General features: G+C 38.7%; 2 protein-coding genes across 8 annotated transcripts in view; both read left to right on the top strand.

Moving 5' to 3' along the window:
• The window catches only part of KLHL2 (kelch like family member 2), a 115,961-nt gene extending 111,098 nt beyond the window's left edge, over window positions 1-4,863 (top strand). For 6 of the 7 annotated variants that reach the window (XM_045055708.1, XM_045055706.1, XM_045055707.1 and 3 more), the window contains 2 exons: window positions 2,449-2,592; window positions 3,746-4,863. In XM_045055708.1, the coding sequence (XP_044911643.1) occupies window positions 2,449-2,592; window positions 3,746-3,774 (173 nt within the window). In that variant the 3' untranslated portion in view covers window positions 3,775-4,863. The remainder of the gene's footprint in view (window positions 1-2,448; window positions 2,593-3,745) is intronic. The other variant, XM_023252701.2, reaches the window with a different exon arrangement.
• Window positions 4,864-8,857: 3,994 nt separating this feature from the next.
• Window positions 8,858-23,766, top strand: MSMO1 (methylsterol monooxygenase 1). The gene is made up of 6 exons (XM_003984882.6): window positions 8,858-9,015; window positions 14,526-14,811; window positions 18,474-18,622; window positions 19,699-19,825; window positions 21,218-21,372; window positions 22,744-23,766. Exons 2-6 carry the CDS (start codon window positions 14,557-14,559, stop codon window positions 22,937-22,939), a joined length of 882 nt encoding a protein of 293 aa, XP_003984931.1. The 5' UTR covers window positions 8,858-9,015; window positions 14,526-14,556; the 3' UTR covers window positions 22,940-23,766.
• The last annotated feature ends 1,790 nt before the right edge of the window (window positions 23,767-25,556 follow it).

Genomic DNA, 25,556 nt, shown 5'->3' with positions numbered 1-25,556 from the left:
AAGAAGCTAACCCTAATTTACTAGTTCTTGATTTCTAAAAATGGAAAAGCTAAAACAATAATAGCAACAAGTAATTTTAAGAAAACTGAGGTCTTCAAGATTAGGGAACTAACCTCTTAGAAAGAAGATCCATGAAAGGAAAATAGAAATGGAAACTAGATTCAGGATAGCTAGATTGTCTTTTCAGGAAATGCTGGTCTATTTGAAAATGCATTATCTTCACGCCATTTTCCAGTCCAAAATAAGTTCCTCATGATTCTCAAACTCACTGTACACCACTGGATGATGTCGCAAGATGCACCCTCGATCCTGCCCAAAATGCTCCTCTGAATTTCTCTTTATTTTTACAGAAATTTCTATTCAGGATGCCTGGGTGGCTCAGTTGGTTAAGCGTCCAACTTTCGCTCAGGTCATGATCTTGTTGTTCATTAGTTCGAGCCCCGCTTAGGGCTTACTGCTGTCAGCGTGGAGCCAACTTCAGATCCTTTGTATTCCTCTTCCTCTCTCTGCCCCTCCCCATCGTGCACACAGGCACACACACGCTCTCTCTCTCAAAAATAAACATTAAAAAAAAATGTTTAATTCAATGTGATCATGAGGGGAGACAAAGTACGTGGGACTGCAAGGACTGTCCGTAACAGAACAGGATTTATAATTAATTCCACTTGACCTTTCCCCTCATCTAGTCAATTGTATTTGGTGAGGTACTAAAAACCTCTCTGCTTTAGACAGTCCAGAACTATGGTAAGACCCACAAATTATTAAGTAGAATAAGTGCTTGACCCTGGTGTATACAAAGTTAGAAAAGCCACAGTAATACATTCATGTGCCTTGCTGGACTGGGAGATTTATTTGCATTTAGCTTTCATTATTTTCCTAAAGATTGGAATAGTCTGTGACTTTCTTCTCTACCTGTGTTTTATTGTTTTCAAATCAAAATTAGTTCATTTCTGCTAGTGAGAAGAATAAGGTAGTCATTTGTGTATGTAGAACTACCATCTTGCTCTTGCTTTTCAAGTGTTTGAGCTACATTAAAATGGCATGAGTTTGCTCCCTGGCAAGAGACTAGAATAGTAACACAATTGAATTTGAGTAGAGAAGATCCATTCCATTTGCACAGAAAATACTATTGCTTGTCCACTTTTAAATGCTATATAGAGATTTGAACTCATTATTTTGTTATGTTAAAAATCTGCAGGCATCTGTTCATTATGTTAGAAAAACCATCTACAAAACTACAGAGACCAGTGTGTGGGCAGCATCCTCTGGATGTTTTAATGCCCTCCAAGTGCCAGTTTATTAATAGCTCTGAACCTTGTTTAAAATTCTTAAAAATATGCTTTTAAAATATACACTAAAATAAAGAGCTTTTAAAAGGTGTTCATCTTGGCATGCCTGGCTGGCTCAGTCGGTAGAGCATGCGACACTTGATTTCGGGGTTGTAAGCTTGAACCCCATGCTGAGTGTAGAGATTACTTAAAAATAAAATCTTAAAAAAAGGTATTTATCTTTTTAAATCAGCAATTTTCTTGGTAAAAAAATATATTTAGAAAATAGTTGCACAAGTATGCAAAAAAAGTATGCAAGAGGAATCCTTGTTCATTGCAACATCACGATAAGAGCAAAAATACCTGAAAATAACAATATCTAAAAGACAAACAAATTATGGTATTATCATAGATGGAGTACTATGCAGCCATTATAAATTGCATAGATCTGTATTTATTAACTTAGGGAAGTGTCCAAGGTATATCATTTAGGAGTGGGTGGGTAATAAAGTAGCATGTGTAGTATGAGGAACTTTAAGATTAAAAAAAGAAGTATCTGAGTATATATGCATAGAAAAGAGTCTGCAAGAGTAGAGATCAGAATTTCACTGGTCATTATTCTAAGTAGTACAGAATTAGAGGTGATCTTTTTTTATATATGCTTTTCTAGGTATTTTGAATTTTTCCAAAAAAATGGGTTATTCTAGTAATAAATAAATAATATTGTTCTCTCCTTTTACAGGAGATAAAATAGCTAACCATTCAGTATCATTTCAGAGTTCAAAATCATTTTTACCTTCCACCAATATATATTTTTTCTTTGGGGTTCCCTAAGAAGCTGACTTTGGGAAAGTTAACTGAACGTTTTGACCTTTAATTTTTCTTTAACAAAATAAGAATTAAAATCGTCTCTGACCCATAAAGTAAGGTTGTTGTTAAGACTAACTGAAATAGTGCCTGCATAAGCAGCTACTGCCTACATGGCATGAGTAGGAGCTCGGAAGTGGTGTTCACCTCTCAAATATAAGAGGAATTGTTTTCATGTTCACCATCTTCTCTTCTTGCCTCTTTTCAAGGAAATCAGTGTCTCTGGAACACCTCACCAAACACATATAGGGGTATTTATATTTCCCCAAAGTTTTAAAATTAATTGTTTTTTCTCTCCATAATTTTTTTAAAGGAGTTTGTGCAGTTAATGGTCTGTTATATGTAGTTGGAGGGGATGATGGTTCCTGTAACTTGGCATCAGTAGAATATTATAACCCAACGACTGATAAATGGACAGTTGTGTCATCTTGTATGAGCACAGGGAGAAGTTACGCAGGTAATAATTGTCTAATTGTCTTCTATTGGAATATGAGAGAGATTACATCATCTTGATTTTTATGTAAGAATGTTGTCAGAAGAATTTTCTCAAAGTATATTTCTTATTCTCAAAATAATTAATACTGGATGTATATATTCTAGAATAAGGCACTGGTATTCTTTTGTCATTCTACAGTCATTTGAATTCAAAATCCCAAACCTTTCCAGTGTAGAACAGTACAATAAAATTTAATATGGCTAAAATCTACATAGAGTGGAGTTCACTATGTGGCAAGTCTTTAATTACTCAGCTATCCAAGAAATATAACCACTAGAACATCTCCCCTGGCAGGGTGCCGTGTGATAGTACTACAGTAAGACAGTGGCATAATTTTTCTTATTTAAGCAAAACAGTGGTTGAATCATATAAAATACCATTTTTGGCCCATTCTCTTAGTAAGAGATTGGTAATAATAATAAATATAATGATGGGTCTTTAAAATTGTATGTTGCATATTATTCTGATGACAGATACGTATGTATATCACTCTAAATTCTAATATTCATTCTGATATTGACCCAATAGTGGAGAGAAAAGAAGTTTATACTAACTAACCATCACTGTTATTTAGGTATCATCCAAACACCTAATAGAGGAACTATATATAGTAGGATCCCAGAATAACATAGCTCAAAATTAGGTGGATTTTTTAAATAGCTTTATTGAGATATAATGGACATAAAATAAACAGCATATATTAAAAATGTAGAATTTTACTAGTTTCGACATGTGTATATACCCATGAACCCATCATCACAATCAAGATAATGAAAATATCCATCACCCCCAAAAGTCTCTTGTGTCCCTTTGAGTATTAGGTGGATTTTGACATTTCCTGAATAAAATTATTTTCCTTTAATTATAACTATAAAGAGCAAAAGGTTAGTTCTGGATTAAAATAGTCTGATGTGGTTCTGGTCCATAACTGGAACAGAGATTTAGCTGTCATTTAGATTATGATAGTAGTATTAAATAAAGTTTAAGAAAGAGACCTTGAAACACCATGATTTGTTCAGTCCCTGATGTTTTTGTTGGAAAGAATCCACTGCTTTCTGAGAGGTACAGAATGCTGCCTGTGACTTCTGTTTTATTTCTTTGTGTCTTTGTTCAGGGGTCACAGTTATTGATAAACCACTATGAGCCTGAAGGGCATTGTTGGCATATTTATACTGGAGAGACAGGCTTCACCAAGTATTTCTGAAGTGACTCAGAGCCTAGCACTTCTCCACTTGTGGCTGCACTTTACGTCTCAGCAGAAGCTACGATCGGCTGCCCTGAGAGGCCTCAGACACTGAAGATTATTTTTGGTAGAAGCACCGCATAGGCTTTTTCTGCAATGAGCAGCAGCTGACTGAGTTTTAATAAGAATCCCGGACTGCAGTACTTACTCTGTAGTCTTTAGACAACAGTTGCTTTCTTAAAGACTAGTTCTTTACCAACCTTGAATGACTATGGATTATTTTGTGAAGGAAGATAAAATAATGTGTGTTCTTGTAAAATTAAATTTTATCTTTATTCCTTCTCCTGAAAATCTGTATACACAGGAACTGAAAATCTTTGAACAGGTATTAAAATCTATGTAAGTATACAAACTAGGTGAGGGATAAAACTGTTTGCTTTTATAAAATACCTTTGATTACATGAGTATAAAAAATTGTGTGCATATAATGTGTGTCTATATGCTTTCCTTTAAATATGTTTGAAAAGATGTTTGAAACTTGATTATACTATTTATAATTGGCACAGTACTTTGAATTATGCCAGTACTACATTGTAAAACAGAGTTGTATTTTTTGATATTTAACAATGCTTAACACTTTAAAATGCCACTTCTGAGGAATGAACATGGTGTAACACACTTGACTATGTGTGATGCCAAACTTTTTTAAATAAAATATAAATTATGCTTATTTATTATTTTCTTTAGTTTAATCCTGGTCATGTTTTGGTGTGTATTTTTAATTTTTTTCTTAAAGTAACTCTTTGGCATGAATATTACTGCAGGATTTTGATGAATATAATGAATGTATGGAATTCAACTGAATTTGCATGGTCTTAAGAATTTTTTGTGTGTATAAATTTAGCTGCTATTAACAGAAGAGAGAACTTTCTGTGAGTAGCCATGTGCGTTGATCAAATACAATTTTTCTGAGATCTTCAATTAATCTCACTTTAAAATGACCAAAACATGTCTTTCTTGAATATCTTTGAATAAAAGTTTGTATATTATTTGTTTCACATTGTCCTTGATTTGTATCTATTTAGTTTCATATTAAGAAAGTTGCCTACTTCGTTTTTCTGTTCTTTTTTAAACTTTGCATTTTCTGTAACTTCACAAATCGGTATTTTAAATTTGATGCCAAAGTAACCTATAAGGCAAGTCTGTTATCATTAACTGAGGTCCCTGAAAATTGTTATCCAAGAAAAAGTTACCTCAACCATCAGAGAAAAGTCTCCCAAGTATTGGTGAAATTTAAAGTTTTTATATTCCTCTGTCCCCTAATCTAAGCACAAGATAACAATAGAACAAAGAGCAATGGACCAAAAAGAAAAAAAAAAATCTCCTCTAAAGTAACTGAGAAAGAAATTGTGATTTTGATACTAAATAAATGGAATTGAAGGATTGGGAGTGGGGGAGCAAGATGGACAGCTGAGGTTGTGGACCCCTGACAGGGTGCAAGAGGGGGAGGGAAGGAGACCGGAAGGGGAAGAGGGGAAGGACGAGTGGGGAGGGGAATGGGAAGGAGAAAGTGTGATGGGATATGGTGGCTGTGCCTCAGAAGAGGCATTTAAAAGGTTAGCATAGAACGTTAGCCAGAACAATGGATAACCAAGAGGAAAGAATTATACCTGTGATAAAATTTCCATTTAGTTTAATACAGAGTACTGAAATTTAAACAGAACCATATTTAATACTCACTTGAACTTCCAATTATAAATGGAAATATAAAGAACTTAATCAGAAAAAGAAAAAGCCTCTGCTTACCATATGAAAAAGTGAATTTCTGCATTAGTGTGGCTCCAAGCACATCCACTGTCAACAAACATGTTGAGGATCTAATGAACTTAGAGCACTATTAGCTGTTTCCAACAGTGGCATCAAGGAAAATGTGTGTCATCTTTCCTGATCGCTTCCAAACACTAATATTCTATGAAACTCTCTGTGCATTATTAGACTTAATCTAAAAAATGTGTAAGCTTTTCTTAATGCAATCTATTAAGGTAACAAAGACTTAAATACTTAAAATGTCAAACACCACTTTGTCTTTACTTTCTTTGAAGCTTTAATAGCTATACTATAAAGTTGTTTTGCCACATTTTGTCAGTGGGTGGATTCATAACTGTTTTCAGAGGCTTTGGATGTACCCTGTTCCCCCATGCCTCTCTGTCTTTCCAGTTTGGAACACCCCCCCCCCACCCCTTTTTAAAAAGGCGTAGAAGACCATTCCTGGTATGTTCTATTATTGTACAAAAAAGAGCAGAACTTAAGACAGGGAGGCATGTTAGAAATCCTGCCAGAGAAACAGCACCAGGTTTGAGCAGAGTTCAAGACTAGATTTGAGCATCTGCATTGGGAAGGAAATCTGCTTCCTGCTTTGTGTGGATCTCTGCTTTCTTGGCCAAATGCACTGGTGGCAAGGGTATGGTGGATGGGGTGCATACTGCTAGGAGTTCCTTTAGACTCTGGCATATGATTCCTGGTTTTTATTTTCATCTCTTAGAGCATGAGGTCCTGGGTATTCATAATCTTAGCTGCTGATGAGTTTAAGACTTTTTTTGTTTATTTTGAGAGAGACAGAGAGAGAAGGGGGAGGCGCAGAGAGAGTGGGAGAGAGTGGGAGGGTGTGAGAATTCCAAGCAGGCTCTGCACTGTCAGCACAGAGCCCCATCCCACGAACCATAAGATCATGACCTGAGCTGAAACCAAGAGCCAAATGCTCAACCGCCTGAGCCACCCAGGCACCCCGAGTTATGAGACTTATTTTATTAGAGACAAGGGTAGCATAATACACATTGATGTGCTATGCCTGCCTCTTGTTTCAGTTTGATCTTGAGCAAATTGCCTCCTCTTGGCTTGTATGGCTGCCAGTGCCTCAGTTGGAAGAGGAGGTTACAGGGGAGAGTGGAATCACACTTTGAATCAAGATTGGGGTTCCAACCCTGGCCTCATGACTCTAAAGAAGAAAAAGACGTGTACTGGAAAACCCATGGGCATAAGAATCAGAAGGTGGCTCTAAATTTATATCCCTCTCCAACAGCTGCTTGCTGTGACTTTAAACACATTACTTAACCTCTGTTATTTTGTCTTCTCTAAAATGGCAACAATAGTGCCTGTGTCACAAGGTTATTTGTGGGATTTGAAAGAAATGATGTGTGTTATAATAAGCTTGATATACAGAGGACCCTCGATAAATTAACGCCTTCGTTGCTCTTCTCTGACCGTCCCACTTCTTCATTGTAGGGAAATAACTGAGTTGGCTGCCATATCTGTATGTTCTTTCAGCCCTAAATGTCTAAGATTTAAAATAATAATTTGGCCCCTCCAATACATACACCTGTTCTGATTTAGAAAATGTATCTACTATGGTAGATATGATCTGAAATGATCAATAAGCACTTTACTGAACACTTTCTGTGTTCCAGATACTTGTGCAAATGAGATGTAGGTATTGTTGCAATACTCATTTTACAGATGTACTAGGTAAGACTTTGAGAAGTTACCCAAGAGCACACTGCTAATTGAGGAAGCCTGGTAACCTCAGCCAATAAGAGGGGGGAATCTCTGGAGCTGGGCTGGACAAGCAAAGTAGTCCTAAATTAGGATGAGGGGCTGCGCTTTTGTACTGTGGCATCATCCAGTCACTGGACTCCGGTCCCATGGAAAGGGGGTGTGCCAGTGGGGAGAGGTGGCTGTCTTTGCCAACACTCAGAAGCTAAATGCCTGCTTCAGTCCTGAAGAGGGGGACTTGGGTAGTGCACCACAGCATCCATTCCAGGACACCATTCACCTGCCTGCACAGGCGTCCTACAGGGTTCTGACCACCAAAAGCGCAGCTCCATTTGCTTTTCATTTGATTTGACCTCGCTGTCCTGATACTTTACAGAGAATGTGGTTGTCAGACATGGGACAGTTAGACGAGAGAGTCACTGAACTTATTGAGAGACATCCACCAAAAGGGGACTTCTCAAGCTGATAGTGCCTGAGTTGATGGTGATGGGTAAGGGAAGAGATGGCTGAGTACTTAAGGCAGAAGAACCAGTTTGAGCATAGCCCTGAGAGAAACAACGGCATCCTGTTTCCAGAAACTACTGAAGAGCAAGTGCCTTCACCTAACCCAAATGGTGCCTTTGTGCGAATTTTTAGAAGGCCCTGTTTAAATTCGTATACTATTACACCATCTGTACACACGACTATTATTGCCTCGTACACAAGTTATTTTACTGTTGACACATGGTGGAGACGAGGCTAGGGCTCCCGAAAAGTTGTAAGCGCATCAAGCTCTCTGCCCCAGTCTGTCCCACACCTGGATTACAACACGTGGGCGTTCTCAGGTCACGGCCTATGGGCTAGACTGACGCCTAAACACCCCAGGGAGCAGCCGTCTGCCAAGTCAAACCATTTGCTAAACTTCTCTGAGCTTCGTGTTTTCTCATCTGAAAATGGGGGTAATCATAACTCTTTAGATGATCACAGGAGATATATTGCGTTTGAAATTCTCCATCTTCCATATATAGGGGGTTATTAAGGGACACTGGGGCTGGGGAAACAAGGAAGAATAATGATCTAGATCCAGGGTAGAGCAGAGGGAGGCAAGGCTGTCTGTAAAGAAACCGTCAAAACAGATCTTAAAACTCATTTATACTTTTTCTTCCCAGGTTTTTGCCAAACGACTGCTACACAAGTCACATCTTAAAGTCGCGCGGAGGGCGGCCTGGTACCCTCTTCCAGGGACTGCGCGGGCGCCGGCAGCAACTCCTCAAGAACCGCGGTTGCCAAGGCAACTCCTTGCGGCGGCTCTCTCGTGTTGGTAGTGTCCGCCCCCTCACGCCGTCACGCGTCCTCGCGCTTCCCCGCCTCCAGGCGCGCTGCGGCGCTGGCTACTGGCTAGACGCCTCGGTCTCACTATCCTCACTCCATTCGCAGAGCCAATGGCTGGGACCGCCAGGGATTTGTTCACGCGAGTCACACGAGTCCGCCTACTGCAAGGACCAATCACAGCGCGGAGAAGGAGGGTTGGGAGCCCTCGCAAGCCAATAACAGCAAAAGAAGCCGCCTCGGGCTCTTAGCTCCACCCTCGAGCCGGAAAGGCAGGTTCCGAAGGTGCAGCACCTGGTGGAGTCTGGGTGACGGTGGCCCGCAGTTCCCGCGCGGTCGTCCAGGTGAGACTGGTAGGCCAGGAAGGGGGAGCGGGCGGGCTCCGGCCAGCTGCTCCGTGGTATTGAGGGGAGCGGGGTCGGCCGTGGATGCGTGCTCGCAGGGCGCCAGCGCCCGCTGTGAGGACGGAAGGCAAGGGGAACAGGTGAAAGCCGTGTGAAATCTCAAATGATGAATTTAGGCTGGGGCATGGTTCTTGCCCTTTAAAAGTTTACAGTCATCCGAAGACGGGATATATTAGGAGATAGTTCACAGGGTGAAGGAGTGATGAAAGTTTTGCAAAAGCAGAAGCACTACTGGGGAGATAAGATCTCTTGCGTATGTGCAGTGGAGGTAGTGGGGTTGGGAAGGGCGTCTGAGAGGAGGTCACTGAAGGATGAATAGGAGTTGGATGGCGGACGTTACCGACAAGGGAGTGTTGTGCCCGTTACACGTGAAGTGTGAGAATACAGCGGGAAGGTGGGAGACAAGAGAGGTGAAGAGTGAAGGCCTGGCAGGGCCTGTTTCGCCTCGCTCAGGGCCTTGGTTTTTATCTTTCAGGGATGCATTCCCTTGACATCTTTTTTAAAGAAGGGGGTTAACTCTGCTGTTTAGCTAGACCCTGCCGTTGTACCTTAAAGGTAGTGTTTAAGGAGGGCAAGCTAAGAGATTGGACAACGCCAGCCAATGAGGGAACTGTTTGCTGCAGTCCGGGCTCAGCCAAGGTATATGGGCCAAAGGACGGACACTGGCCGACCGTGCTCAGCCAAACTTCAGAGTTTCTCAGAGAATACACAGATAACTCATTTTTTTTTCTTCCTGAGAATGGAGCAGGCTCCCAGTCAGGTTGCACAAGGATAAGAAAAGGGAAAAGAACTCTTTATTTCCCCTCCCCTCTCCTTAAATTTAATTCCTAGTTTTTTGGTTTTGTTCATTTGGCAAAGATGTATCCACTCTCCTTTCTTGTGTTGGGAGAGTAAACCCCTGAATTACACCAAGTCTCTAAGTTTGAAGGCTTGACCTAGGCAGCAGAGGAGAGACCGGGAACATTCTTTCAGAGATGACTAAGTAGATGATGGTGCAGTTCACCAAATTAGAGGTTAAGGAAGATAGAATATTTGGGCAGGGTTACAGGGAGCTGTTGGCTGAATTTGGGGGCATGTTGAGTTTGATGGAACTCTGAACTGTGTAATTGAAGATGGCTGGTAGAGTTTTAGATAATCAGAACCTGGAGTTTAGGGGAAAGGGCTAGGGACAGAAAGACTATAGATACTATAGATAATTTCTTTTTAGCAAAATTTTTTTTAATGTTTATTTTTGTTTAACGTTTATTTATTTTTGAGACAGAGAGAGACAGAGCATGAACAGGGGAGGGGCAGAGAGAGAGGGAAACACAGAATCTGAAACGGGCTCCAGGCTCCGAGCTGTCAGCACAGAACCCGACGCGGGGCTCCAACCCACTAACTGAAATCATGACCTGAGCTGAATTCGGACACTTAACCGACTGAGCCACCCAGGCTCCCCTGTTGTGTGCTTTATTATTGATGATTACAATAGACCATAGTGGATGAGAGCATAGTCTCCCCCACTTAGTATTTTTGTAACTTGGGTTAAGAAAGTTGCTCACTCTGGGGCATCTGGGTGGCTCAGTTGGTTGAATGTCCAACTTCGGTTCAGGTCATGATCTCACGGTTTGTGGGTTCGAGCCTCGCATTGGGTTCTGTGCTGACCTTTCAGAGCCTGGAGCCTGTTTCAGATTCTGTGTCTCCCTCTTTCTTTGCCCCCCCCCCCCCCCCCCCCCCCCCCCCCCCGCCCCATGCTCTCTATGTCTCAAAAATAAACATTAAAAAAAAGTTGATTACTCTTTCTAAACCTCAGTTTTTCATTTATAAGATGGAAATAATAAAATCACCTGCTTTGTGAAGGATTAAAGTCTTTAATATAGAGAGAGCATGTAGCGCTCTTAGAACACAGTTCCCAGCATATAGGAAGTGCTCAATTATTGTTAGCTTAGCTACTGTGTGTCAGGTCCTAAGTTAAGTACTTCACGTGTATTATGTCTTGAACTCATTAAAACTATTTTTCTTTTTTCAGCTTTATTGAGGTATAATTGACAGGTAAGATATTTAAGGTGTACATTGTAGTGATATGTGTATCTATATATATCTCATATATGAGATATATATGATATATATATCATATATATATAAACATACACATACATTATGAAAAGATCCCACCTTCTAGTTACTATTCTGTACATTTTGCAGATGATAAAACTGAGGTTCAGAGAGGTTCTATAACTTGCTTGACGTCACACAGCTACTAAGTGGTGTTGGTTAAGCATTGTCAAATTTGGTGATGATCTCATGAAAAATGAGGATTGGAATGACTTTTATCTTGTGAGTTAGGAGACTGAAGACACCTTGGCGTGAATGGGAGCTAGATTGCAAGTGGTTGAGTGACGTGTTTGGATGCGAACAAAGCAGGGAGAGGCTTTTTGTTGATTTCTCCCTAGAGAAAAAAGAGGTTGGTTCAAAGAAGAAAAGTGGGACAGTGGCTTGGGGAAGTGGGGGGTACAGGTTAGGAAGACTTTTCACAAGAAAGGAAGACTTTCTTGTGAAAGTACGAGTATGAAGACATGAGTATGTTTTCTAAACTTGAAGGAATGGACTCAGTGAAGAGGGCAAGATGAAAAGTAAGAAAGGATAAGCGACAGACTAGTTCTTAAGGTAAGAAGGGAAGAAAACACTAGTCACTCCCAGAGAGGGTGAGTGAGAAAAGAGAAATTTTGAGGTTGGAATGGCCAGGATGTAACTGTAGTCCCAGAGTATAAGCCATTTGAGAATGAGTAGGACAAAAGAACTAAGGATACAAAGTGAGTTCAGAGACCTGAGCAAGTTGACTGAGCTCCCCAGTATCCTCTATGAGGCACAGTGAGAGGTCAGCCTTGGGAGTGGGGCATCTTGAGCACTATTAAGAGTGCTTCTGGGGCGCCTGGGTGACTCAGTGGGTTAAGCGTCCGACTTCGGCTCAGGTGATGATCTCACCGTTCGTGTTCTAGCTCCGTGTCGGGCTCTGTGCTGGCAGCTCAGAGCCTGGAGCTGCTTTGGATTCTCTCTGCTCCTCCTCTGCTCACGCTGTCTTTCTCTTTCTGCTTCAAAAATAAATAAACATTAAAAAAAAATAAAGAATGCTTCTGAGGCTTTAAATGATTTGTCTTTAAAGTTGTCCTTCATAATTTGCACATTAGGAACAACAGGGAACATTTTAAGGAAAGTAACATTCTTTGTAAGTTTTTCTTTTTTGATTTCGTGACCCGTTATGCTTATTTATTATATAGGTAAAGTATATTCATGAGAAAATTATAATTGCAAAAAGGTATAAAATGGAAAGTAGAATTTTTCTCCTCCTGCCTCACCGCCCCTCATCCCGTGTGTGCACATGGACAAGAGTGTGCATCTTTTCCTCTTGATCTCTTCCTCTAAAGGTCACCACTCTCAATTGTTTCCTGGATATCCTTCCATACATCGTGTGTGTGTGTGTGTGTGTGTGTGTGTGTGTGTGTGTGTGTGTACGTGTGCACGCACACAGATAAATATATAACGTTTTCACAGAAACAAAGTGGGTGGGGGGGCTCTTGTTTATGGGTATTATTCTGCAACTTGCTGTTTCATTTAACATTGTACCTTAGACATCCTTCTATGAAGAACATACAGATTTTCCTTGTTCTTTTAAGTGGCTGTATAATTGCCTGTGAAAGGACTTAGGGTTTATTTAACTCCTTTCTTGTTGATGGACTTATTTATATTGTTTTTCTTTTTTCTTTGTTTTGGCTGCTATAAGCAATGCTTCCTTCAGTCTTAGTGTCACTGTCTTTGTACCTGAGTAAGAAAATTGCTGGATCAAAGGGTGTATTTATTTTTAATTGTGACAAATATTGTGAATTTTTCCTCAGACATACTAATCCTTCCATTAGCAATGTATAATGATGCCTGTTTCCCCAAAGTGTGTTGCCAATACTGGGTCCTGAGCACCATGAAACTTTTAAAGATTTTTGGTTTAGGATGTATTTCTTTGAGTGGAACTGAGCTGCATATTTGTTTAGTGAACATTTGTATTATATTTACTTTCCCTGAACTCCTTGGGAATGTCTTTTGTCATTTTTCTGTTGGGTTTTTAGTCTTTCTTTAAAGCACACTTGGCAGCCTTTTGTCATGAGTGTTGGAAATATTTTTTCCAGTTTGTCATTTGATCTTTGACTTTACTTATAATTATTTATTCCCCAGTCAGAAGTATTTAATTTTTATGTAGTCTTATTTGGCAGATGTTTTCTTATGGTTTTTTTTTTTTTTTTTGGTTTTAAGTGACACTCAAACTCCATTATTGCTAATTGAAATTACAAGTTTTTCCAAGGAGACCACACTGAAAAGTCTCTTTAAAGATAGTCTGACATCCGGATGGCCAACAGGCACATGAAAAGATGCTCAATGTCGCTCCTTATCAGGGAAATACAAATCAAAACCACACTCAGATATCACCTTATGCCAGTCAGAGTGGCCAAAATGAACAAATCAGGAGACTATAGATGCTGGAGAGGATGTGGAGAAACGGGAACCCTCTTGCACTGTTGGTGGGAATGCAAACTGGTGCAGCCACTCTGGAAAACAGTGTGGAGGTTCCTCAAAAAATTAAAAATAGACCTACCCTATGACCCAGCAATAGCACTGCTAGGAATTTACGCAAGGGATACAGGAGTACTGATGAGTAGGGGCACTTGTACCCCAATATTTATAGCAGCACTCTCAACAATAGCCAAATTGTGGAAAAAGCCTAAATGTCCATCAACTGATGAATGGATAAAGAAATTGTGGTTTATATACACAATGGAGTACTACGTGGCAATGAGAAAGAATGAAATATGGCCTTTTGTAGCAACGTGGATGGAACTGGAGAGTGTGATGCTAAGTGAAATAAGCCATACAGAGAAAGACAGATACCATATGGTTTCACTCTTATGTGGATCCTGAGAAACTTAACAGAAACCCATGGGGGAGGGGAAGAAAAAAAAAAAAGAGGTTAGAGTGGGAGAGAGCCAAAGCATAAGAGACTGTTAAAAACTGAGAACAAACTGAGGGTTGATGGGGGGTGGGAGGGAGGGGAGGGTGGGTGATGGGTATTGAGGAGGGCACCTTTTGGGATGAGCACTGGGTGTTGTATGGAAACCAATTTGACAATAAATTTCATATATTGAAAAAAAATAAATCAATAAATATAGTCTGAAATTCTTTGTCCAGTGTTCTTTTAGATCCTGCTCTTGAAACTTAACGTGTGGCTTTTAAATCAGTGTCCTCAAATGGACATGGTGATGACATCTAGTAGTTGACTTTTTTTTTTTTTTAATCACGTTTAGGATCTGAGAATTGGTACTTATTTAGTATTTTTTGTTTTAAAAATTATCAGAAGATGAATTTTAAAAATTATTTTGCTGGAATTTCACTGTTTTATGTATTTATTTATTTGTCTATTTTTACAGAATTCTAAGGCTTTCTGCAGAGATTTGAAAAATGGCAACAAATGAAAGTATCAGCATCTTTAGTTCGGCATCCTTGGCTGTGGAGTATGTAGATTCACTGTTACCTGAGAACCCTCTACAAGAACCATTTAAAAATGCTTGGAACTATATGTTGAATAATTACACGAAATTCCAGATTGCAACATGGGGATCTTTGATAGTTCATGAGGCGCTTTATTTCTTGTTCTGTTTACCTGGATTTTTGTTTCAATTTATACCTTACATGAAAAAGTACAAAATTCAGAAGGTGAGTGTGATGGACTTACAATGGAATGTTCTCGTTGATGCGGAATGTTTTAAAAGTAAATATAACTTTGTTTTGAGAGAATCTAGATCACGGCTGTCCGATGGAAATTCAGTGAAGGAACATGCATAATTTTATATTTTCTGATAGAATACATAAAAAAGTATAAAGAAATAGGGGAATTAATTTTAGTATTATGCTTCATTTAATACAATAAATCTAAACTATTATCATCTTAAGTAATCAATATAAAAGTACTTAATGAGATATTTTATGTTCTTATTCTCACAATAAGACTTTGAAATCGATTGTGTATTTTACATTAATTTTAGCCCATCTCAGTTTAGACTAGCCATATTTAAAACGTTCAATAGCCACACATTTCTAGTTCTACCATATTGGACAGCACAGCCCTAGATTGTTATTGCTAATGTTTCAAGAATAATTTGTTAAATTATACTTTTCATTAGATGTCTAATTTGGGCTTAGAAATTTTAATCTCTTAAACTAGCTGGAAAGGAAAGTTATGGGGATTTGTAGATAATTTGCAATTCGCTCCTACCCCTGATGTCTCAGCTGCTAAGTGTATGTTAATATTCTAAGATCTTGATTGGGGCTATTAAACGTTTTGTTTTTTCCTTAAATAATATGGTAGTGGTTGAGCAGCATTCATGTCATCCCAAATGAGGAAGTCCTGAGGCCCCTAGTTTCTAGATACTTGTTTTAGTGCACTAAATTTCTTGAGATCCCACCGTGCATGACAAAGTGTTGTGATACACACAGTGCTGCTTTTCAGTTTTAATCACAGGGAAAATGGTGAGCTCTACCAGAGTGTCAACTAGAGTGTGACAGGGGTCCCAGCAAAGAATCTGGACTAGCTTATTAGAGATGCTTTATCAGCACTTGGCAAACCCATGACAGTTTCTGATGCTTGCTGTTTACTTTTCTAAAAAGTCATGCCAAACTAAAACTCAAGGACGTGTGGTCTTGGTAGAACATTTGAGAGTGTTCCTTTGTGGAGACTAATTTGCACTTACTAAGTACCCGTCAGGTGGCAGGCGGTGTGCACATTCTCCCCCATGGGTCTGTTTGCCCCGCTGCCTCTCCCAGTGAGTTTAAGTGCTCACGCAAAGGCCATCATTGATCCTGTCCGGGGATACTGCAGGCGATCAGGCGACTAGACTGTAAGCCAAGGGAAGAACAAAAAGATTGGAGAGGAAGGAAAAAGGCACATGCCCAAAGGGGAGTATTCTCTTACCCTAAATTAAGGACAGAAGTTCCAAAATGCTTTTTATAACAGGGCCTGCTTTGAAAGGCAGAGTTCAATTTGGATGTCTGTCTTCATGCATGTTTGGGATGATTCTGACTAGAGTGTGTCACCTCTTGATTTGTTTGCTTATAGGGCTGAATCATGGTATGTCTGGCCAGGCCAAAGTGTCCCTGTCCTCCTTCTGCCCTCCGCACTTGACTCACTGGTCAGAGGGTGGTCACTTTTCCAGAGAGAAGAAGACCTTTTTCAGTCAGTGTTTTATGAATGACTTTAAAAGGTGGCAAAAGACCGTACAAGTAATTGTCTAGTTGGTTACAGGTGGACTTAGAAACAGAAATGGAAAGGGCGGGTATATGGCCTCATGCTGTCTTGTCTTCCTTTGAGGTTCAACACCATCAAAATCCCTGCTTTGAGCTTTTTGATACCAAAATGAACTGTGTTGCTAAATCAGTACAAGTTCTCATAAGATAAAAGGGTTTAAAAACAAGCAACAGAATCAGTACAGTTAATTACAGGTTTATGCATTTTGAAGGCAAAAGCCCTGAAACCCTTGTTTGTGGGCACAGGAAGAAGGTTGCTGGCGGTGAGGAGAGCAGTTTCAAACAGGATAGACTAGGGGATAGTCAGTGCGCGTGCTCACTAGTGAGAGGGAAATTTACAGAACATCACGTCTTCGTAGTTCTCTAGCAGTTTTCCTCAGGGACGCGTATACTAAAAACATCCGATTGTCCTAATAATGGTATTCCTTCATATTAGGATGCAGTGATATATAAAGTGTAAAATACAGTAAACTCTGATGTTCCACTAGGTAGGAGTTTTTGATTGTTCGCTATCTTTTTTTCTAATATTTATTTATTTATTTTGAGAGAGAGCTAGCAAGGGGAGGGCCAGAGAGAGGAGGGAGAGAATTCCAAGCAGATTACCCCCCCCCCCAGTCTCCCCCATTGTTCATTATCTTTTAAACTAATTTATGTACACTTTAACCATGTGATTTTATAGTTGACTGATTTATGTGTTAATTTCTGCAGCTAAATTAGGGTATCACATTCAAGCTAGGATATTAAAAGTCTGTTAAATGGAATTTGTAGGGAAAATTTGCCCAAGCTAGGCTCTTTAATTTATTTTGTCCCCAATCACAGACTGGAGGTTTGGAGTAAGGAGGTCAGATAATCTCAGAGTAGAGATAGCTAATTAATAATTATCTTGTCTAATCCCTTCATTTTATTGTTGAGGAAACAGAGTTGTGAGCATCTCAGAGCTAGTTAGCTAGTGATGGTGGCCCTGAGATTGGAGGCTGGCTCTCTAGATTGGTTATCAATTAAATGCTTTTTCTTTTTTTTGTTAGAGAAGATAACTCAAGGAATTTTAAGAGCAACAAAAAAGAGAATTTTAAGACCAGAACTGGAGACCTAGATTTTAGTTAGTCCTAGTTCGGGTCCCTGCCCGTGTGATCCTGGGCAAGGTAGCAGACCTCTCTGGGCTTCTACTGCTGAGCAGTAGTTTCCTTGCTTGGGATATTATGGTTTAGTTAAAAAAGTTTGACTGGCAGCTGTCTGGATTTTTAAGTAAGGACATGCAAAACAAAGCAATAACTATTATATATTATCACCATCTTTTTATAAAACCAGAAGCACCTTTTCTTATCTAACTGCAGCCCTTTAAATCGAATAAATTTAGATTTTTTATATGGCTTGCTAACCAAGTCAATATCCTGATGAGGTTTTCTGAACATTTTTACAACATTGATCTCACTTTTCTCATTTTGACTTTCATCTCTGAATGTCGTCATCTGTGGGCAGTAGCTCTCCATTCTTTGGGAACCACCGGACTCATTTCTGACGTTCTTCCAGCTCAGAGAGTTATAATTCTGTCATTGGATATGACAAAAATCCACTTATTTCTGGGAATACACTTATTTCTGAGTACCGCTAAATGGCTGGAGGCATCACTTCACCTCCGTAATCCAGGTTTCCAGTGCGGTCTGTATGACAGCTGGGAGAACCTGCCTGTGATCTCAGCATAACACATGTCTTCTCTGAAATTCCTGCTGACAAAAGTGAGGGCTCTGTGGGCAGCAAAGACGGAAGAGTGATTCACGGTGTGGTGTTTTTTGGTTTTTTTTTTTTTCAGTTTGTTTGTGACCTTTATTCCTGGGTTTGTTTGGGAACAGTTTCTTCACCTATTTTAACTCATTACCATAGTTGTCAAGAATTTAGAAGGGGAGGGTGCTGTGATTCCTGGCCCTTGCTTATTGCAACATAGTCACTGTAATATAAGATGAATTAAATAACGTAGAATTAAGGTCACATAGAAACATTACAGAAATAATTAGAATTCACTCTGATTTTCAGGTCAAATTACCGACAATACTAAATACTACGATTTTTCTCCCTAGGATAAACCAGAAACATGGGAAAACCAGTGGAAATGTTTTAAAGTACTTCTCTTTAATCACTTTTGTATCCAGCTTCCTTTGATATGTGGAACTTATTATTTTACAGAGTATTTTAATATTCCTTATGATTGGGAAAGAATGCCAAGATGGTATGTAGATAAAGATTTGATTTTGATACTCAGTCATGGTTTATTATCTAGTTAAAATATCCTTAATGTTGATCTTCTTTCTTCATTTGGTTAATGTTTATTCTAAACTTTAGAAGTAAATACAATGTGGAAAAGTAAACCATTAGTAGAAACTTAAAATGTTCTCATTTTTTATCTCTCTATATTTTAATGTAATATTTTATTGGAAAGTGATTTCTTACATCAGAAGTTTCAGTAGCACCCTTTATGTGACTGTATACAGATCCATATGCTTCAACCAAGAAAAAATCTGTTACATTTTAAGTCCAAAATGAATAAAAAGAGAAGAGAGTAATTGTGAGATTTATAAAAGTTGTGTCCATATAGACCCATATATATTATCTGAGCACAAGTATTTGTGTTCAAATAATATTTGTGTTCAACTGTTTGCTCCTGACATACCCAAATACAGATATACCACTATTAGGTGTACACTTTTTCTTTTCTTTGTAATATATGTTTAACGTATAAAAGCGTTGTGTATGTGTTCATTTGTATATAAAATGTTTTTGCCCCTTGCTCTTATGACCCTGTCTTTGGTGGAAAAGAAGTGATGATTTTAACTCTTAATAATCTCAGTTCAAGTCCTTCATCAGTATTATTCCTTTCCTAGAAGTTTTGGATTTTGTTTAACTCTGATTTTATACATGTGAAATTTTTTCAGTTTTTTTTTTTTTTTTTTTTTTTTTTAAGTGGAGCAATGTGGAGCTCAAACTCACAACCCTGAGATCAAGAGTTATGTGTTCTACCTGCTGAACCAGCCAGGCACCCCTATACATGTGCATTTTTAAAAAATGAATTAGAATTGCTACAGTGTCAATCTCTTTACCCCTTCTTCAGAGGTATTATAATACCAGCTATAATATAGTCACGTTGTGCTTATCAGTTCTGAGAGTTTGCTGGTCAGTGTATCCAGTTAGGTCAGGTGGTTAGTGAGTATTTGGTTTCATGTAATTCCTCAAGCAGTGATCCCAAGGAAAAATCTAGATTGTTTAAGTAAGTTATTGTATACTCATTACAGTATTTTCATCTTAAAGGTGTCTGCTGTTGGTAAAATGCTTAGGCTGTGCAGTGATTGAAGATACCTGGCACTATTTTCTGCATAGGCTCTTACATCATAAAAGAATATATAAATATATTCATAAAGTTCATCATGAGTTTCAGGTATGTTAGAATTTTTTTTTTTTCTATTAGAGGCAAAATGTTTTTCTTCAAGCTTTTAAGAAACTGTCAGTGACGTTTGTATTGCTTTTTATTTGGCATGAACATGTTAAGACCATAATACACACACACGCACATACATACAACCAGTTCTATAAATTTTCAAGAAAAATGTTATATGAAATAGTTCAGTCACTCATCTTTGGGGCCAGAGCACTATCCTATCACAGTTGGTATGTGGCAGATTAATAGAGGCCATAGTGATCTTAAAGTCATTTAAATTGGATCCCAAAACAATGAACCTTTCATCTTTAAACTTCCGAAACAATTACTGACTTGTTTGATTAACACATTTCCACCTCATTCTGGCCTCCACAAAAACTGATTTGATCAGAACTGCTTTCATGTACCTTTGTCCAACTGGTTATGTCAATGTGTTCCACACTGATCTTGATTACATGGTCTGCTAAATCAAGTGTCCTTTTCTGGGCAGAACAAATTCAACTGCATAAACCAAAATTAGAGTTTAAGTTGTTTAATGTTTTTATCTAACACCATTAAAGGCAGTTATTAAGATTTTATTAAGGACATCTTTAGACCTTTTGATGTTTGGTAGAAACAAAAAGATGTTTGCTTTAAGTTTTCTTTATTTTTGAGAGAGAGAGAGAGAGCGCGCGCACGCATGAGCAAGCAGGGGAGGGTCAGAGAGAAAGGGAGAGAGAATCCCAAGCAGGTTACGCACTGTCAGCATAGAGCCCAACACGGGGCTCAAACTCATGAACCGTGAAATCATGAGCTGAAATCAAGAGTTGAACTCAACCAACTAAGCCATCCAGGCCCCCACAAAAATGTTTTTATTGAGAATTACGGTTATTGTTTATATATCTTCAGCTAGGTATACTGTCATTACAAAAAGAAACAATATAATATTATAAAACCATATGTATAAATAAATTAGAATATATTTAATGTTATGTATTAGTCATGGTTCTCCAGAGAAACAAAATCAATAGGAGATACACACAGATTTATTTTAGGGAATTGGCTCATGTGATTGTGGGGCCTGGCAAGTCTGAAATGCGTAGGACAGACCACAGGCTGGAAATTTGAGCAGGGTTTCTGTATTTCAGTCTTGAGAATCCTTTCTTCCTTGAGAAGCCTCAGTCTTTGCTTTTAAGGTCTTCGACTGATTGGATAAAGAGCACTTGCAGTATGGAGAGTAATCTCCTTTACTCAAAGTCTCCTCACTTAAATGTTGGTCACATCAAAAAAGTACTTTCACAACAGTATCCAGACTGGTATTTGACCAAACTGTTGGGCACTGTAGCCTAGCTAAGCTGACACTTAAAATTAACAGTCACAACACATTAAGTAATTCTTACCTATTTATTTTAGGCTCCATTTGGAATGGAAGCTGAATATGCACATCCCTTGGAAACTCTGATTCTCGGAACTGGATTTTTTATTGGAATCATGCTTTTATGTGATCATGTCATTTTCCTTTGGGCGTGGGTGACCATTCGTTTGATGGAAACTATTGACGTCCATAGGTGAGCTATGGTTTCTATTTAGGTATAAGGTATCAAAATATATCTTTGTTTTCATAGTCATAAGATTATCTTTTTAAAAATTTTTTTTAACGTTTATTTATTATTCGGAGACAGAGCATGAGCATGGGAGGGGCAGAGAGAGGGGGAGACACAGAATCTGAAGCAGGCTTCAGGCTCCGAGCGGTCAGCACAGAGCCCGACGCGGGGCTCGAAGTCACAAACCACGAGATTATGACCTGAGCCAAAGTGGGATGCTTAACCGACTGAGTCCCCCGGGCGCCCCGATCTTTCTAAGCAGACTAGTAAGACACATTAGTTTTGTTATTTTTATTTAAAGGAAACATGAGAACATAATCATTGGATAAACATTTTTTTTTTTTTTTTTTTACATTCCTATCTCTGGCAGTTGTCATTTTTACAGTTAGAATGTAGTCATGTATTGCTTGGTCAAGTAAAATAAAATTTTGATTGATACTGCCCAACTGCCTTCCAAAAGGGTCCCTATTTACATTCCCAGGAGGAGTATATATGAGAATGCTTGCCCTCCCGCAACACCTTCCAAGCCGGATAGATACAGTCTTTTACTCTTGTCCTTAAGAGAACTGAAGAGTTTTCAGTATTGTGATCTGCATTTCTTCAGGGACTTGAGAGGCTGTGCGTCTCTGTGTGCTCATCAGTCGATGTGTTTTGTCTTCTTTGAGTAACCCTTTTATATCGTTTGCCCATTTTTGTTAGGTTATATGTCTTGTAACCTCTTGGTTCATGTTAGCCTTGTTTGTTACATATGTTTTGTTTTTTAGAATTTTTGTTTATTTATTTTCTTTTGAGAGAGAGGGAGGGAGAAAATTCCAAGCAGGCTCCGTGGTGTCAGCACAGAGCCCAACGCGGGGCTCCATCTCATGAAGTGTGAGATCGTGACCTGAGCTGAAATCAAAAGTTGGACACTTAACTGACTGAGCCACCCAGGAGTCCCCAGTAACTCCTTTCATTTAACTTTTCCTAAAGGACACATACTTTTATGGGCATTACAAACTGTGGTGAGAAAGCTCCTCTAAAACAGAAAAGAAAAATAATTCTTGAAAGGCTGTGTCTAAAGATTCATTACTATAAGCCCTCTCTCTGATCCCATGATATATAAAATTAAGTTCCAAAGATCTATTAAGGTTTTTATTTTAATTTCTTGAAATGGTTTCTAGAATATGTACCATTGTTCTGTGAGGTTTTGTCTTTGTAAACATGTCGGAAATAAATGTGACTTAGGTGACATGGAATGTTACTCGAATTAGTTAACAGGCAGATGACTGTCAATGAAAATGTCAGTTATTTGAAGTGGGTTTATTTCCTTCATAATCTTTATCATTTTTATTTCAGTGGTTATGACATTCCTCTCAACCCTTTAAATCTGATCCCTTTCTATGCTGGTTCTCGGCATCATGATTTCCACCATATGAACTTCATCGGAAATTATGCTTCAACATTTACATGGTGGGATAGAATTTTTGGAACAGACTCTCAATTTATTGCCTATAATGAAAAGATGAAGAAGTTTGGAAAAAAGACCGAGTAAATAAATATCTCATCTAAACCTTTCTGAAGATACACTTTCCTGAATTGAAGCAAGTAGCTAACATTGCTTCTGCGGAGCAGAAATAAACGTGTCTTGGCTGCCAGGTGATACAAGGAACATTAACAACCTTTAATTATCTTCCTAGTGGGAACTTTTTCTACTCTATATAAAAGTTCTGTATGTGTGGAAATAAGTAAATAGGTACTGAAGGACGATTGTCACAAGGAAGCTTCAAAGGCCACGTTGCTAACCTTATGGAAAGGTGCGAAGTAATGGAAGCAGTATTAATCTATGTCTTTCCCCCAATAACACCATAGTCCTGAAGTGAAAATTGGTCTATAAAATCTTTTAAGTCTATGGGGGCCGTTTCAAAAACTCTTAGCAGGGTGTTGGCCTCATATTGAACTTCACACATTTTTTAGAATTTGCCTAAACATCAAAGTATCATGGGTTGGACCACATCAGTTGACAGTGTGAGTGAGGCCGCCAAATCAGGAAGAGCCCGCACCACGAACCTCCACTCTTGTCCTAAGTTGACCGGTTTGGGGTGATTCTCTTTCTTTGAGAAGTCCTTTTGGATTGCAAAATACTACTGGTATCCATAAATGAAGGCATTTCTGAATCGTCATAAGTGGAATATTTTAGTCTAAGGGTTTTTGGGTTACTTGAATTTTTAAAAAAAATTGAGCTTTATTTCTGCTGTTTACCCTTTCATTTTTGTAGATCAAGTTTTCATTATACTTAAAACTGTATCTTGAAACATTGTGGACTGACTTGCTGTATTTGCACTTTGAACTGTTGAAATAAATGTGATTTTTTTTGTCTGATTATCTGGTTTCTGGTTTTGAGTATCAGCTGTCATTTTTTATTCTTATAAAGAAAAGTACAGAAATCGTTAAATTATTAAGTTTTGTAATAAAAGGAGTAATTCTACTTTTTTAAGTGCTTCATTTGCTGAACTTCTTTGGCAGTTTCAACATGTATTTATAAGGCTATGATTGCAGGCGATTCCATTGAGCTAATAAGATGGAGGATATTGAGACAGCTCTTTTCTCTGTTTTGAAGGTGTGTGTTTTCTGTGCAAATGGAAGAATAGAACTAAACTTTTTAGAGCTGATTTAATCTCATACCTAGATTTCAACTCCAAGAGTTGATAATTCTACCAAATTGTTATCTATAATATGGAGCCATTTTTGGGTAAGTTTCTTTTCCTTCTTTTGCAAATATAAAGAGATTCAAATAAGGATTCAGTAAGTTGAACTGAGACTATTCTGCTAGACCATGTTTTCTAATTTGTACCTAGACCATATGACCCTTTTCATTCTTTCTATCCCTTTCCCTTCCTGTGTGGGCGTGGTTTAAAATGTTAGCTCTTAATTCTCAAACAGCGATCTGGGGGCTGTACTTAAAATCGTGCTGTTTAATTATAAGCTATCTGTAGGAAATTTTATTCTCTACCCTCTGTTCTCTAGTGTGCATGGAATGCACAGACGTTTTGACTCAGTACTTGGGAGGAGGGTGACATCTACTGTTGGAAATGGTGCTAAACACCTTGGTTCACCTCATTCATTCTTTTCATACTAGTTAACTTACTGAGCACTTAATGTATACCCTGACTTCTGCCATGAGCTTTTAATGTATGATTTCATTTAAGTCTCTGAGGCAAATGCCATTCTCTCCATCTCTATGAGGGCATTGTCTGAGAGGTTAAGTGACTCAAGATCACAGGGCTAGCCTTTTGACTTCAGAAGCCGTGCTTGTGGCTACTACGCTCGCTACACTGGAGACTTGCATCTTCTATAAAAATCTCAGGGGATGGGTCTCCAAAGTTTCCCCTTGTCATTATGTACAGGCTTTTGAGAAGAAAGTTCTAAACCAGTAGCTACCCAGAAAGCAAGGCTCACGCAACACTTTAGTACAAATACATTTTAATATGATTTACTGGCCAGACCTCTTAAAATTCCCTGGATTAAACTATCTTCTCTATTAACTTGATAGACAAAAATGAAACAAGTAAGAAGACGAGAGTACAAATAAAATACATAGCTCTCCTACTCTAGAAAATAGCAAAATATTCTGTTTATTGGGTTATCTATTTTGGATTTTACCAAAAGTAAGATAGTGGTAATGAAGTAATTTGAAAGCTTAAGGTTAATATTGTAGCCAAAATGAATGTTAGAGTTACATCTGTGTTGCCCCAGTGAACTAGTATCTCACTCTTCTACATATCCTGGCTAAAGACATTTAGACCTTTAAAAAAGCCTGGGTTTGCAGTGTGTCACGAGACCTCCCCTGTCCCACATCTCCCATTTCTTATGCTCTTACGTAAAGCCTAGGGCTGTTAAATCCATGTTCAAGTCCCATATCCCCCCAGCTGGAGAAAGACCCGAAACCATTCGTGAGCAAGGGGGCAGAGGGTTGTATGTTCATCTCTGAGGATTTAACTCCCAATCCATTCTAAAAGACTAGCATCTCTGCCAATGTTCGGAAGAGTGGCACGCCATTGGTCACATGAATGGCAGGGTACTGGCAAATGCTGACATTCTTACATAAAATCACTAGAGGACCATTTGAAATGTCTTTAGAGTACTGCTGAAGTCCACATGTCAAAAGCAAG

This window comes from Felis catus, chromosome B1, assembly GCF_018350175.1.
Source record: "Felis catus isolate Fca126 chromosome B1, F.catus_Fca126_mat1.0, whole genome shotgun sequence".
In the NCBI taxonomy this organism is placed as follows: Eukaryota; Metazoa; Chordata; class Mammalia; order Carnivora; family Felidae; genus Felis; species Felis catus.
This window is presented reverse-complemented; position numbering and strand designations above follow the sequence as displayed.